The following is a 12,500-nucleotide window of genomic DNA, read 5'->3' on the forward strand; positions in this document are numbered from 1 at the left end:
GCTCTAGCTTTTTTTTTTATTTCTCATTTGAAATTTTCTCACTTGAGTCATTTCTCGCTTCATTTTTCACATTTTTCTTGATTTTAACAAGACCATTTATTAATTATTATTGTTTTGCACTAATTTTCTTTTTCTCCTAACTTTTTTTGTTCAATTTTCCAATATTTTTGTATAGAATTTTCCATAAATTTTCTGCAACATTCAAGTCCCAAGTTCTATTTTCTTTTCTTTCTTTCTTTTCTCATATTTTTTCATGTTTCAGCCACGAGATCAAGTCTGTCTCTCTGCCTGTCTTGCTGTCCTTGGAAAGCATAAACTGTCTTTCTTATATTTTCTCTTTTCTTTACATTTTCTCTAATTTTTTTTTACTTTTATTTTCAGCACTACTTGAGGTCCGTATGTGTCTCTCTCTTTTCCTCTTTTCTCCTCTACAGTTACAGTCACATTTTCTTGTGTATTTTTATGATCTTCCTTCTTTTATTCTCTCACACACGCGATTACACGGTGTACTGATTCTTGTTACTCCTGTCTCTGCTTCCTCTTTCCATTCTTATTTCTCTTCCTTCTCCTCCTCCTCCTCCTCCTCCTTTATCCCTTTGCCTCATCAGCCTCTTTTGCTTCTATTCCTGCGCCATCTCTTTTTTCCTCCAGCTCCCTTACCTCCTTTTGTTACCCTCCTCCTCCTTGTTTTCTTCTTCATTTCTTCTTCTTCTTCTTCTTCTTCTTCTTCTTCTTCTTCTTCTTCTTCTTCTTCTTCTTCTTCTTCTTCTTCTTCTTCTTCTTCTTCTTCTTCTTCTTCTTCTTCTTCTTCTTCTTCTTCTTCTTCTTCTTCTTCTTCTTCTTCTTCTTTTTCCTCTTCTTCTTCTTCTTCTTCTTCTCCTTCTCCTTCTCCTCCTTCTCCTTCTCCTTCTCCTTCTCCTTCTTCTCCTCCTCCTCCTCCTCCTCCTCCTCCTCCTCCTCCTCCTCCTCCTCCTCCTCCTCCTCCTCCTCCTCAGTCTTCTAGCCTTCTCCTATGCTGTCCTGTCTCTCTTCCCTGTAGTTAGTTAGAAGTAGTTACCAAACAGCCTTGCAAGGACCAAAAGGTCTGTTGCAGTTTGGCTTTCCTTCGTATTCCTTTGTATTCTACAGGCACATATGTTATTATTATTGTTATTATTACTGTTGTTTATTGTTATTATTATTATTATTATTATTATTATTATTATTATTATTATTATTATTGTTATTATTATTATTATTATTATTATTATTAATATTATTAATATCATCATCATCATCATTATTGTTATTCAGTGTCACCACCATGATCATCTGCTCTTTATTGTTGTTGTTGTTGTTGTTGTTTGGTGGTGTAAGGCTCTGGCGAAAGTGTAGTAGTAGTAGTAATAGTAATAGAACTAGTAGTAGTAGTAGTAGTAGTAGTAGTAGTAGTAGTTGTTCTTGTTGTGATAAAGGTAGTAGCAATGTTTTTGTTGTGTTCGTGGTTCTGTCGGTGGTGGTGGTGGTGGTGGTGGTGGTGATGATAGTGAGTGCCCGTTCCTCTGTTATCTTCCCGAAGTGTAATGACTGTTCTCATCACTTTTGTTTACTACATTTTCTTCTATATCCTTCCTTCCTTCCTTCCTTCCTTCCTTCATTTCCTCCTTTCCCTTCCTTCCTTGTCTGCAGGAGACTGAAAACATGTCATCTCGCCACCACATTGACCTAGCTTTTTAGTAGTAGTAGTAGTAGTAGTAGTAGTAGTAATAGTAGTAGTAGTAGTAGTTTGTAGTAGTAGTAGGTCACGCGTATCCTCCTCCTCTTCCTCCTCTTCCTCCTCCTCCTGCTCCATCATCATCTCGTCTACCCCATGGCTCCTCCTCCTCCTCCTCCTCCTCCTCCTCCTCCTCCTCCTCCTCCTCCTCCTCCTGCTACTGCTTCAGGTCACTAACGCCGCCATCACTATCGCCGCTAGTAGAATATGGCGCCGCCATAGCAGAGGTGTTAGTGGTGGTGGTGGTTGTGGTGGTGGTAGTGGTCGTCATTTCCTTCCCCCCAAAGCTGGGAGAGTGAAGGGTGGTGGTTGTGGTGCTGTGGTGGTGGAGGTGGAGGAGGACCGGACCGTCACGCCTCCTCCTCCACCGCCGCCCTAGTCGCCGCCTCCCTCTCAGATCTCCTTCTCTCCCCGGGCACAGCGCACCCTCAGCGTCGCCGGCCGCACCTTCAGCATCCTGTCCATGTTTGCCACCTTGATAGAGCAGCGGCTGTTCCTCTTGCAGCGCCGGTCGATCTTCTGCTCCCTGTTCTTAAACTTGTTCATCAGCTCTGCAGGGCCGCAGGGAATGGATGGCGCATTAGTAACAGAGAGAGAGAGAGAGAGAGAGAGAGAGAGAGAGAGAGAGAGAGAGAGAGAGAGAGAGAGAGAGAGAGAGAGAGAGAGAGAGAGAGAGAGAGAGATGTTAGTAAGCTGAAACAATCAATCGAGATCAGAAAAAGATACAACCTTAAAATTTTCTAAACACTGTAATTATTTAAAATGTGTGTGTGTGTGTGTGTGTGTGTGTGTGTGTGTGTGTGTGTGTGTGTGTGCGCGCGAGCGTGCGTGCGTGCGCGTGCGTGCGCGTGCGTGCGCGTGCGTGTGTGTGTGTGTGTGTGTGTGTGTGTGTGTGTGTGTGTGTGTGTGTGTGTCCACTTCTTTCTCCTCCTCCTCCTCCTTCTCCTTCACCTTCACCTTCACCTTCTCCTTCTCCTTCTCCTTCTTCTCCTTCACCTTCACCTTCACCTTCACCTCCTCCTCCTCCTCCTCCTCCTCCTCCTCCTCCTCCTCCTCCTCCTCCTCCTCCTCCTCCTCCTCCTCCTCCTCCTCCTTCTCCAGGTGGAAGTTGTGGAAGTGGAAAATGTAGAGAGAGAGAGAGAGAGAGAGAGAGAGAGAGAGAGAGAGAGAGAGAGAGAGAGAGAGAGAGAGAGAGAGAGAGAGAGAGAGAGAGGCGGATGAGATAGAGGGGGAGGAGGAAGAGAAGGAGGAGGATGAGGAGGAAGAGGAGGAGGAGGAGGAGGAGAGGAAGAATGGACGGGATAGAGGAGAACCGCCATGTATGTATGTAGATGTATATGTATGTCTATAAAGTATGTGAGAAACTAGTTCTTGGAAACACACACACACACACACACACACACACACACACACACACACACACACACACACACACACACACACACACACACACATAAAGATTCACGTTTGGTGGTTGGGTAAGAAGGCTATGGCGAGAGAGAGAGAGAGAGAGAGAGAGAGAGAGAGAGAGAGAGAGAGAGAGAGAGAGAGAGAGAGAGAGAGAGAGAGAGAGAGAGAGAGAGTAAATGCCCGGCCCCGTCGCCCTACATCTAATGCCTAAGAAATGCGGTAAAATTACTGTCGGCCTGCTAAGATAAAGAGGAGGAAGAGGAGGAGGAGGAGGAGGAGGAGGAGGAGGAGGAGGGAAAAGGGGGAGGAAGAGAAGAACACCGAGGTATAGGAAAAGATGTAGGAAAAGGAGAAAGATGAAAGAAAAATAAGAGGTGGAGTTAAGAGGAAAATTGGGATAAGGGAAAGACAAAAAAGAAGAGAAGAAGTAGGAGGAGGAGGAAAGAGGGAGGGGGAAGACGAGGAGAGAAGGAGGAGGAGGAGGAGGAGGAGGAGGAGGATCAAACAGTAAAAATGAAGTAAGAAAAGAAACAGGAGCAGTAGGAGAATATTGAAGAAGAGAGAGAGAGAGAGAGAGAGAGAGAGAGAGAGAGAGAGAGAGAGAGAGAGAGAGAGAGAGAGAGAGAGAGAGAGAGAGAGAGAGAGATTAAGAAAATTAACAAAATTATATGGAAGAGGAAGAGACGAAAAACAATAACAATTAACAGTAAAAGGGAGGAGGAGAAAGAAGAGACGATGTAAGAACAAATAAAGGAAATAAGATTGGGGGGAAGGGAAAATTGATATGAGGAGGAGGAGGAGGAGGAGGAGGAGGAGGAGGAGGAGGAGGACAAGACGGCTTTTTTTTTCTTCAGCATCATGAAAGGGCGACAGGTTTTGCGGAAGAGGCGGCGTGTGTGCGTCAGAAAGCTGGTGATTACCTCTCTCTCTCTCTCTCTCTCTCTCTCTCTCTCTCTCTCTCTCTCTCTCTCTCATAGGTTCAGGTCCTGCCTTTTGTAGGTGAATTGGCCTTTTGCAATGTCTTTATTATCTTTTGTTCTTATCCCCTTATCAGTTCATCTTTTTTTCCCTTCTCTTCATTTAAGTTCTACTTTTCCTCCTTGCTATATATTTTCCGTCTTCTCACGTTTTCATTCAACTACTTTCCTTCCTCCTTTCCCACACTTCCTTTTTCCTTCACTCCTTCACTTCTCTTAACTTCCCTCTTTTCTTCCTCTTCCTCCTCCTCTTCCCATATATTTTACTTCCCTTACTCCCTTACCTCACTCCTCTTTTCCCCTTCTCTTCCCTTCTTCTCTCCGCCTTCTCTTCTTGCTCACGAAAAAGACAAATCTGTATAATTTTTAACCTCCCTCCCCTCTCCTTCCCCTTGCTCTCCCCTTGTCCCTTCCCTCTTCCCCTATATATTGTTTGCTTCGTTGTCCCTTCTTTCCCTTACCGTCACGTTCCCTTCCTCCTGTCTTCTCTCCATCTTTTCCCTTCCATGTCTTTTTCCCTCTTTCCTCTTTATATATGTTTTCTCACCTCACTCACTTTTCTCCTCGTTCTCTCTCTCTCTCTCTCTCTCTCTCTCTCTCTCTCTCTCTCTCTCTCTCTCTCTCTCTCTCTCTCTCTCTCTCTCTCTCTCTCTCTCTCTCTCTCTCGCTAGACTCACTGTTGGTGGTACCGCCGAAGAGGGAGAAGGTGTAGGTGGAGCGCAGGTTTCTGAACTCATCCCTTGTGATGTCGTAAATGTCCAGGTTCTCCAGGTTACCGCTGCGCAGGATCATTCGGTGCATGTGCAGGATGGCGCTCGGCATGCCCCTGCTACCCACCGGCTCAAACACGTACTGCGGGAGGAGGCGCAGACGGTGTAGTAGAGGGGAAGAAGGATTTTGAGATGAGATTAGTGATTCATAATACCAGTTTTGCTGCGATATGCAACAACACGTAGCTTTAAAAGCACTACAGATTCATGGAAAAAAAGCCCACTAGGAAAAAATGAAGAAATTTATATAACAGTAGTGGATCAATTTTCACAGTACAATATTTAAAAGTGTCTGTAGAGCGAAATGTCTCAGAGGGGTTTGTGATTCCAGAACCTTGTGCCAAGTAACGGTGCAAGGGACAGTGTATGTGTTGATGGTGGAGAAGTGGGGAATGTACGGAGTTGTGAGTGAAAGTAGTTGATTGTGTGGCCAGAGGAGGCGCAGACGGAGGTGTTGTAGAAGAGGAGAAGGAGACGGGGTGGGATTCGTGGTAGTGGTTATACTGACGATGATAAGAGATGTGGTGGGAGTGTTCATAGCTGTGAGTGAATGTTGTTTGTGGATTATGTTCCGGGAGCAGGTGGAGAGGGAGGTGTAGAAGTGAGTGAAGAAGGTGGAGGTGAGGTGAGTGGTTTGTAATAGTGAATGTGTTGATGATGATGGAGATATATGGAGAATATACGTAGCTGTTAGTGAGGATTGTTGATCATCTGATGGTTGTTTGCGAATTAGTTGATTTAAAGTTTTTTTTTTTTTGTGGGGGTGGAGGTTGTTCAAGGGCACTAAAAATGAAATAAATGCTTCCTCGCTGGGTATGTGTCGGCTTGAAAATTAAGTTGGCTGAAGAAAGTAAAGTTTTTTTTTAGGGAATCTGTTTAGGGACAAATTATTAAAAAAAAAAATGTATTTAGATCCTGGCTGATTATGCTGCTCCCAAAACGATAATATACAAATAATAATATAATATACAAATGATAATATAAAAATTACCCCAAAAATCTGACCAAACTATTTCCAAAGATGCCTTTATGCTCCACTTTTGAGACAGTTCATCTTGTAAGTAGGAAAAACAAGCAGGAAGTCCCAGAGTGAAAATATATTCCAAGCAGAAATTAATGTACCAAGTTAACGGTGATGGGATTGTAAAATTTACTTGTTGTTTAAGTCTGATAACGAAATAGATGGTTAGAATTGTATTAGATGGTTAGAATTGTATTAGTGAGGTCAGTGTCGAGGAAGAGGTGAGGGAGGTGGAGGAGATAGAGGTGCAGTAACATTCGTGATTTATGTTAATGGTGGTGAAGTGGGACATACGTGTGGTTGTTATTGAAAGTTGTTGATAATCAGGTAAACGTGCAGCATTAAGTGCAGCATTAAGGGGAACAAAAGGTTAAAGAGAAGGAGAAGGAGGAGGAGGAGGAGGAGGAACAGATTGATAGTTATTGTGGCGCAGGAGAAGAAATAGTAGAGAGTGGGGGAGAGGTTAAGAGGATGTAAGGTGCACACAAATTAAACATAAGGAAGAAGAAGAAAAAAAAATAAGGAAGGGGAAGGAAAAAGAGGAGGAGATGGAGATGGAATAAAAAAGATAATCATTAGTGGAGCTTCTTTATGAGATGGATGAGGATGCAAGGACTGACAACAGCGACAAGACGACAAGGACGAGAGGAGAAAGATGGTGAGAAGGAACATGGACATGGAAAAAGTGAGGAAGAATGATATGTAAAGAGAAATAAAAAGTTGAAGGAATCATGAACAAATGATGATGATGAAAAACATAACAATGGTAAAGAAGAAGAGGAAAAAATAGAAAAAAAGGAAAGGGATAGGATGAAGAATAGGTACATGAGTGAGAGAAAACGGACGATGAGAAACATAATTAGGAGGAGGAGGAGGAGGAGGAGGAAGAGGAGGAATAGGAGGACAGGAAAGAGAGCAGAAGAATACGTAGAGAAACCAATAAAAAAAAAAAAGGGGGAATTATGATGAGAATTAGAATGAGAAAAGGCGAAGGAGGACGATGACGGCGACGACGACGAGGAGGAGGAGGAGGAGGAGGAGGAGGTGCAGGAGAATGAAAAAAAGAAGAAGAGAAGGAGGAGGGTGATCAAAGTTAGGAGTGCAAGGCCATCCCCTCAGTGGCCAACCTGCCCCTCAACTCAACCCTGAAAACGTCCCATTTCGTCCGGATCACTGCGAGGAAGAAAGGCAGAGAGAGAGAGAGAGAGAGAGAGAGAGAGAGAGAGAGAGAGAGAGAGAGAGAGAGAGAGAGAGAGAGAGACCCTCCCTTCTTCGCTCACTTTCTCCCTTCCCTCCTGTCTTCCCCCTCTCCCCCTTCCCTCCCAAGACTGTATGTCATCAGGATATCTAAATCGTCGTTCAGAAAGCCAAGGCTGCATTCCATTGGAGGAGGAGGAGGAGGAGGAGGAGGAGGAGGAGGAGGAGGTTGTGGTGGTGGTGGTGGAAGAGGAGGAAAGCAGGAAGGAAGGAGGGGTTGGATGGGTCATTCTGGCACGGATCTTGGCCCCGTCCCTCACTCCTCCTCCTCCTCCTCCTCCTCCTCTACATGTCCATCTGCCTTCAGAGGGTGAAAAGGGCGACCGATGAGAGTGAACATGGCGCCGGTATAAAGATAGATAGATAGATAGATAGATAGATAGATAGATAGATAGATAGATAGATAGATAGATAGATAGATAGATAGAGAGAGAGAGAGAGAGAGAGAGAGAGAGAGAGAGAGAGAGAGAGAGAGAGAGAGAGAGAGAGAGAGAGACGGACCAACAAGTAAATAAGAGAATGAGTGGCAAAAAAAAAAAAAAATCAGCGTCTTTCCGTTACTGAGGCAGTAAGTTATTCAGTGAATCAGTCAACATAGATGAATGCAAGAAATATACGTATTTAGTCAGTCCGTCAGTCAATAAATCAGTCAGTATGGAAGGCTGTACAAAAATTGTCTCTAATTTAGTCTGTCATTTAATCAGTTAATATAGGAATGAATAAAAAGCTCAGCCAGTCATTCATTCATTCATTCATTCATTCATTCATTCATTCATTCATTCATTCATTCATTCATTCATTCATTCATTCATTCATTCAGTCAGTCAGTCAGTCAGTCAGTCAGTCAGTCAGTCTATTATAGTCATTCAATCAGTCAATCTGTTAATCTGTCAGTGAGTCAGTCAGTCTTTCAATTAATCAGTTAGCCATTTAAATAAAAAAAATAAGAATTAATTAGTTGATAGATGAACGGGATATACTCTTACTCAATACAGAGTCATTAGGGAGCTTTAAAAGAAGATTAGATAGACTTATACATGAGGATGATTGGTGGAATATGTAGGTACACATCTTCAATACAGGGGCGGCCACGTGTAGACTTGGTGGCTTCTTGCAGCGCATCCGTTATTTGTTACGTTCAATAAGCCAATCAACTAATCGATCTAACTCTTTTACTGCTGTGGTTATCTTTTCTGCAGACATTCAAGGAATTATATAAGAAAAATAATAATTTGTATGGCGATAAAAAAGAAAAAGAAAGGGATGGTTCTCGTTTTATTTATTTATTTTCCTATACTGCAGAACTTTTTAAGAGACTGTAGCACAAAAGTTGTAAGTGTTTATGGGAAAAAAAATGTCCAGCAGTGAATGGGTTAAATCAGTCAGTCAGTCAGTCAGATACATGGAATACTCACGTGCAGGACGCCGGAGTTGCTGCCTGCACCCACGTTCTTCCACACGGCCTGTTGGACTCGCTCGTTGAGGCACCTGACTGTGCTGCCGGAGGGCTGGGGCGCGGTGCTGGCTGTTGGGCGCCGGGGAGGCAGGAGGAGGAGGTGGCGGTGGTGGGAGTGGGGATTGGTTTAGATGTGATAGGTGGAAGATGTTATAGAAATGTAGAGATGGTAGTAGTAGTAGTAGTAGTAGTAGTAGTGGGAGAAGGAGGAGGAGGAGGAGGAGGAGGAGGAGGAGGAGGAGGAGGAGGAGAGATAGACATGGTGATTAGTAGTTGTACATAGTTAATTATTAGTAATATTGATGTTAATATTAGTAATTGATTTAATAATAGTGTTGTTGTTGTTGTTGTTGTTGTTGTTGCTGCTGTGGGTACTGGTGCTGATGTTGTTATTGTAGTTGTTGTTTTCCCTATTACAATAAAGTTGTTAAGAATATAGTTAGCTAGTCTCGAAACCTTGTATGATAATATTGATATTAATGATAATAATAATAATAATGATGATAATAATAATAATAATAATAATGATAATAATAATAATAATAATAATAACAACATAATGATAACTAACAATAACGATGCTGATTTTCTGTACCATTGTCTTCCTCCCGGCGGCGGCAAGGCGGGGCTGCGAGGCGTGTAAGTGATGAGGGCGGGAGGCCGAGGGATGGGAGGAAGTGGAGGGTGGGGGGAGGCGGGAGTCATAATGGGGACTGTCGCTATTAATGGGTCATCGAGGCACATTCTTCAGATGAGTCACGGTGAACAGAGCTTCCTTTAAGTTTAATAATAATGATGATAATAATAATAATAATTAATAATGAATAATAATAATAATAGTAATAATAACAATAATGATAATATTAACCTTGCTATGCAAATATGAAAATATTACTATCTCATAATGATAATGGTAATAATAATGATGATGGTAATAATAATAACAATGATAATAATAATGATAATAATAATAATAATAATAATAATAATAATAATAATATTAAACTTGTTATACAAATATTACCATTTCATTCCTGTCCCCATCCTCTCCTACTGCTACTACTGCTACTGCTACTGCTACTACTGCTGCTACTGCTACTACTGTTACTACTGTTACTACTGCTACTACTGCTACTACTGCTACTACTACTACTACTACTACTACTACTACTACTACGGGTACTCCTCCTCCTCCTCCTCCTCCTCCTCCTCCTACTACTACTACTACTACTACTACTACTACTACTACTACTACTACTACTACTACTACTACTACTACTACTACTACTACTACTACCACCACCGCCACCACCATCACTACTGTTACCTCCCACACCACCACCACCACCACAACAACAACAACAATAACAATAATGATAACAACAACAACAACAACAACAACAACAACAACAGCAACAGCAACAACTCTCTCCTCCTCCTCCTCCTCCTCCTCCTCCTCCTCTTGGTTCTACTATTATTACTACTACCATCTCAGCGCTCTGTAAGGTCCTCGTTCCTTGTATTGATTGCACTCACAGTACATCACACAGCGGGAGGGCACTGTTCAACACGTGTCACGCGGCCCATTGTCTCGAATCCAGAGGTCAGCTCGGCCCGATGGCGCTTCTCTTGTTTTAAGAAATATATAAATGTATAGTTTTCATAAGTATTTTTCGTACTAAAAGTGATTGTTTTTGTATGTGACATTTCGAAAACCTTTTAATCCGTGTGTGTGTGTGTGTGTGTGTGTGTGTGTGTGTGTGTGTGTGTGTGTGTGTGTGTGTGTGTGTGTGTGTGTGTGTGTGTGTCTGTTCTTTCCATTCATTGATAGAAACAAAGAGAAGCTTTTTCAATCTTTTCAGTTAATTCCCTGATGTCCTCTTTCTGTCTCTGTTTCTCTGTTCCTGTAATCGCCACGAAGCGGATGTGTGTTGGCGTGTGTTTAGCAGTAAAGGTCAGAGAAAGGTGTGGTTCTCTCAGTGGACGAGCGGCGGGTGTGAGCGGGGATGACCACGTTAGCGGGACTAAGGAGCGCTCGTTGGTAGAAACTTGGGGATAATTTGATTACTCTGATATGGGACGGCGGCGGTGGCGGGGAAGGCAAGCGGCGTCGTCACGGAAGTTAGGGAAGTTTCTCTCACCCCCTCCCTCTCTTTATCGTTTCTTGGTTCCCCTTTTCTTTCTTCTCCTCCGCCTTCCACAAGCAGGGGTGAGTTGGCATTACGTTTTCCTCACTTGTAATGGATAAGAAGTAAGAATTGCAAGATTCACGCTACAAAGAACAGGCACTGCAGCATTTTATTTATATTGCTTCGTCTTCCGCAGGAGAGAGAGAGAGAGAGAGAGAGAGAGAGAGAGAGAGAGAGAGAGAGAGAGAGAGAGAGAGAGAGTTAAGCAGAACTCGATTTAAGTTAAGAACGGTTGCGAGATATCTCGAGTGTGTGAGAACCGCGTTTGGTTTGGAAAGACTGTGGACTGTTACACCGACGTGATATATATACTACTACTACTACTACTACTACTACTAATACTACTACTACTCCAATCCTGTCTTTCTTTGTTGACATACTCCTCCTTTGTCCATTACATACACACACACATACACACGCCCAGTACTCACTCATGAGGGTCAGAGGGCACACGGGGCAGCACTGTCCGGCGACCTTGACAGGCTTGGTGCACTGTAGCTTATCGCGGCTGGGACACTTGAGGCGGGAGCAGTCAATCCGGCGGTTGAGACACTTGCACAGCACACAGTCCATCTCGCCGAAGGGGCCGATCACCGGGTGCCAGATGGAGCCGTTCACGAAGTACCGCCCGCCGATCTTGCAATCATGGTCCGCTGTTCCCTTGGGCGCTGACGGGTCGCTGAAGGAAACCATGGTGTCCCAGTCGAGCTCGGTGGAATCGTCTGTGTGTGTGATGACAGAGGATTGCACAGGATTACAAAAGATAGCAAATAACAACAGACTTCATTTTTTTTCCGAGTTCCTTCTATCACGCTTCTCTAAACCAGTAGAAAAGATTGGAGAACGTAGTGTAATACTGAAGGTAATTTAAGGAATGTGATTAAAAAGACCTTTAAATCCTTCTTGGGTCTTTGAAAGTACGCTTCTCTACACTGACTAATAGAAGAGACGAGAACTTGGTATGAGGCAGAAGGTAGATGAGTGAATGTGAGGTGATAATTAGGTTAGGTTAGGTTAATTTAGGTTGGGTTAGGTTAGTTTAGGTTAGGTTTGATTGCGCTAGGTTAGGCTTGTTAGGGTGGTGTGGTGACAGGCAGCAGAGGTGAGGTCGTGAGGTGCAAGAATATTTATGTGCCTGATGAACTGTATAATGGTAAAGATAATTGGTAAAGGAAATGATTTTAGATAGATGAAAAATAGATGAAGAGGAAATGATTGTGGTAGACGAAAAACAGTGGAGGTGATAAACTTAAGAAGTCATGCATGTAGATATGATAAACAGTATATGAGTGAGTGATGGTGAATGTAAATGAAAAAGAGAATGAAACAGAAACGAGAGTGATGATACTGTATAAGTCACAGCATTCAGACTATACACTATAACGAAACCGACCACAGTGAAGATAAAAAGAAAATAAGAAAAAAGAAAATGTATATGATATAGAACGGGAACTTAAATAAAACATAAAAACTTTACTAGCGACCGATAACTGTTTGCCCTTAAGAAAGAAATATTAAAGTATGATTGACAGGTAGAAGAGGAGACTGATACGGGAAACAGGACATTGGTGTGTGTGTGTGTGTGTGTGTGTGTGTGTGTGTGTGTAGACTGACACAGGAAATAGGACATTGATGTGTGTGTGTGTATGTACAGTGTCTGCAATCAA

At 42.9% G+C, this 12,500-nt stretch overlaps 1 protein-coding gene across 1 annotated transcript in view; it reads right to left on the reverse strand.

The window, feature by feature from the left end:
* LOC135101972 (chordin-like protein 1) overlaps positions 1–12,500 on the reverse strand; it is an 89,452-nt gene that overhangs the window by 912 nt on the left and 76,040 nt on the right. Inside the window, exons 6-9 of the mRNA XM_064006499.1 lie at positions 11,265–11,555; positions 8,604–8,713; positions 4,818–4,992; positions 1–2,304 (exon numbers count right to left, since the gene is read on the reverse strand). The exon at positions 1–2,304 is cut by the window's left edge and continues 912 nt beyond it. Coding sequence (XP_063862569.1) covers positions 2,147–2,304; positions 4,818–4,992; positions 8,604–8,713; positions 11,265–11,555 — 734 coding nt within the window. The 3' untranslated portion in view covers positions 1–2,146. The remainder of the gene's footprint in view (positions 2,305–4,817; positions 4,993–8,603; positions 8,714–11,264; positions 11,556–12,500) is intronic.

This window comes from Scylla paramamosain, chromosome 7 (genome assembly GCF_035594125.1).
Source record: "Scylla paramamosain isolate STU-SP2022 chromosome 7, ASM3559412v1, whole genome shotgun sequence".
Taxonomy (NCBI): Eukaryota; Metazoa; Arthropoda; class Malacostraca; order Decapoda; family Portunidae; genus Scylla; species Scylla paramamosain.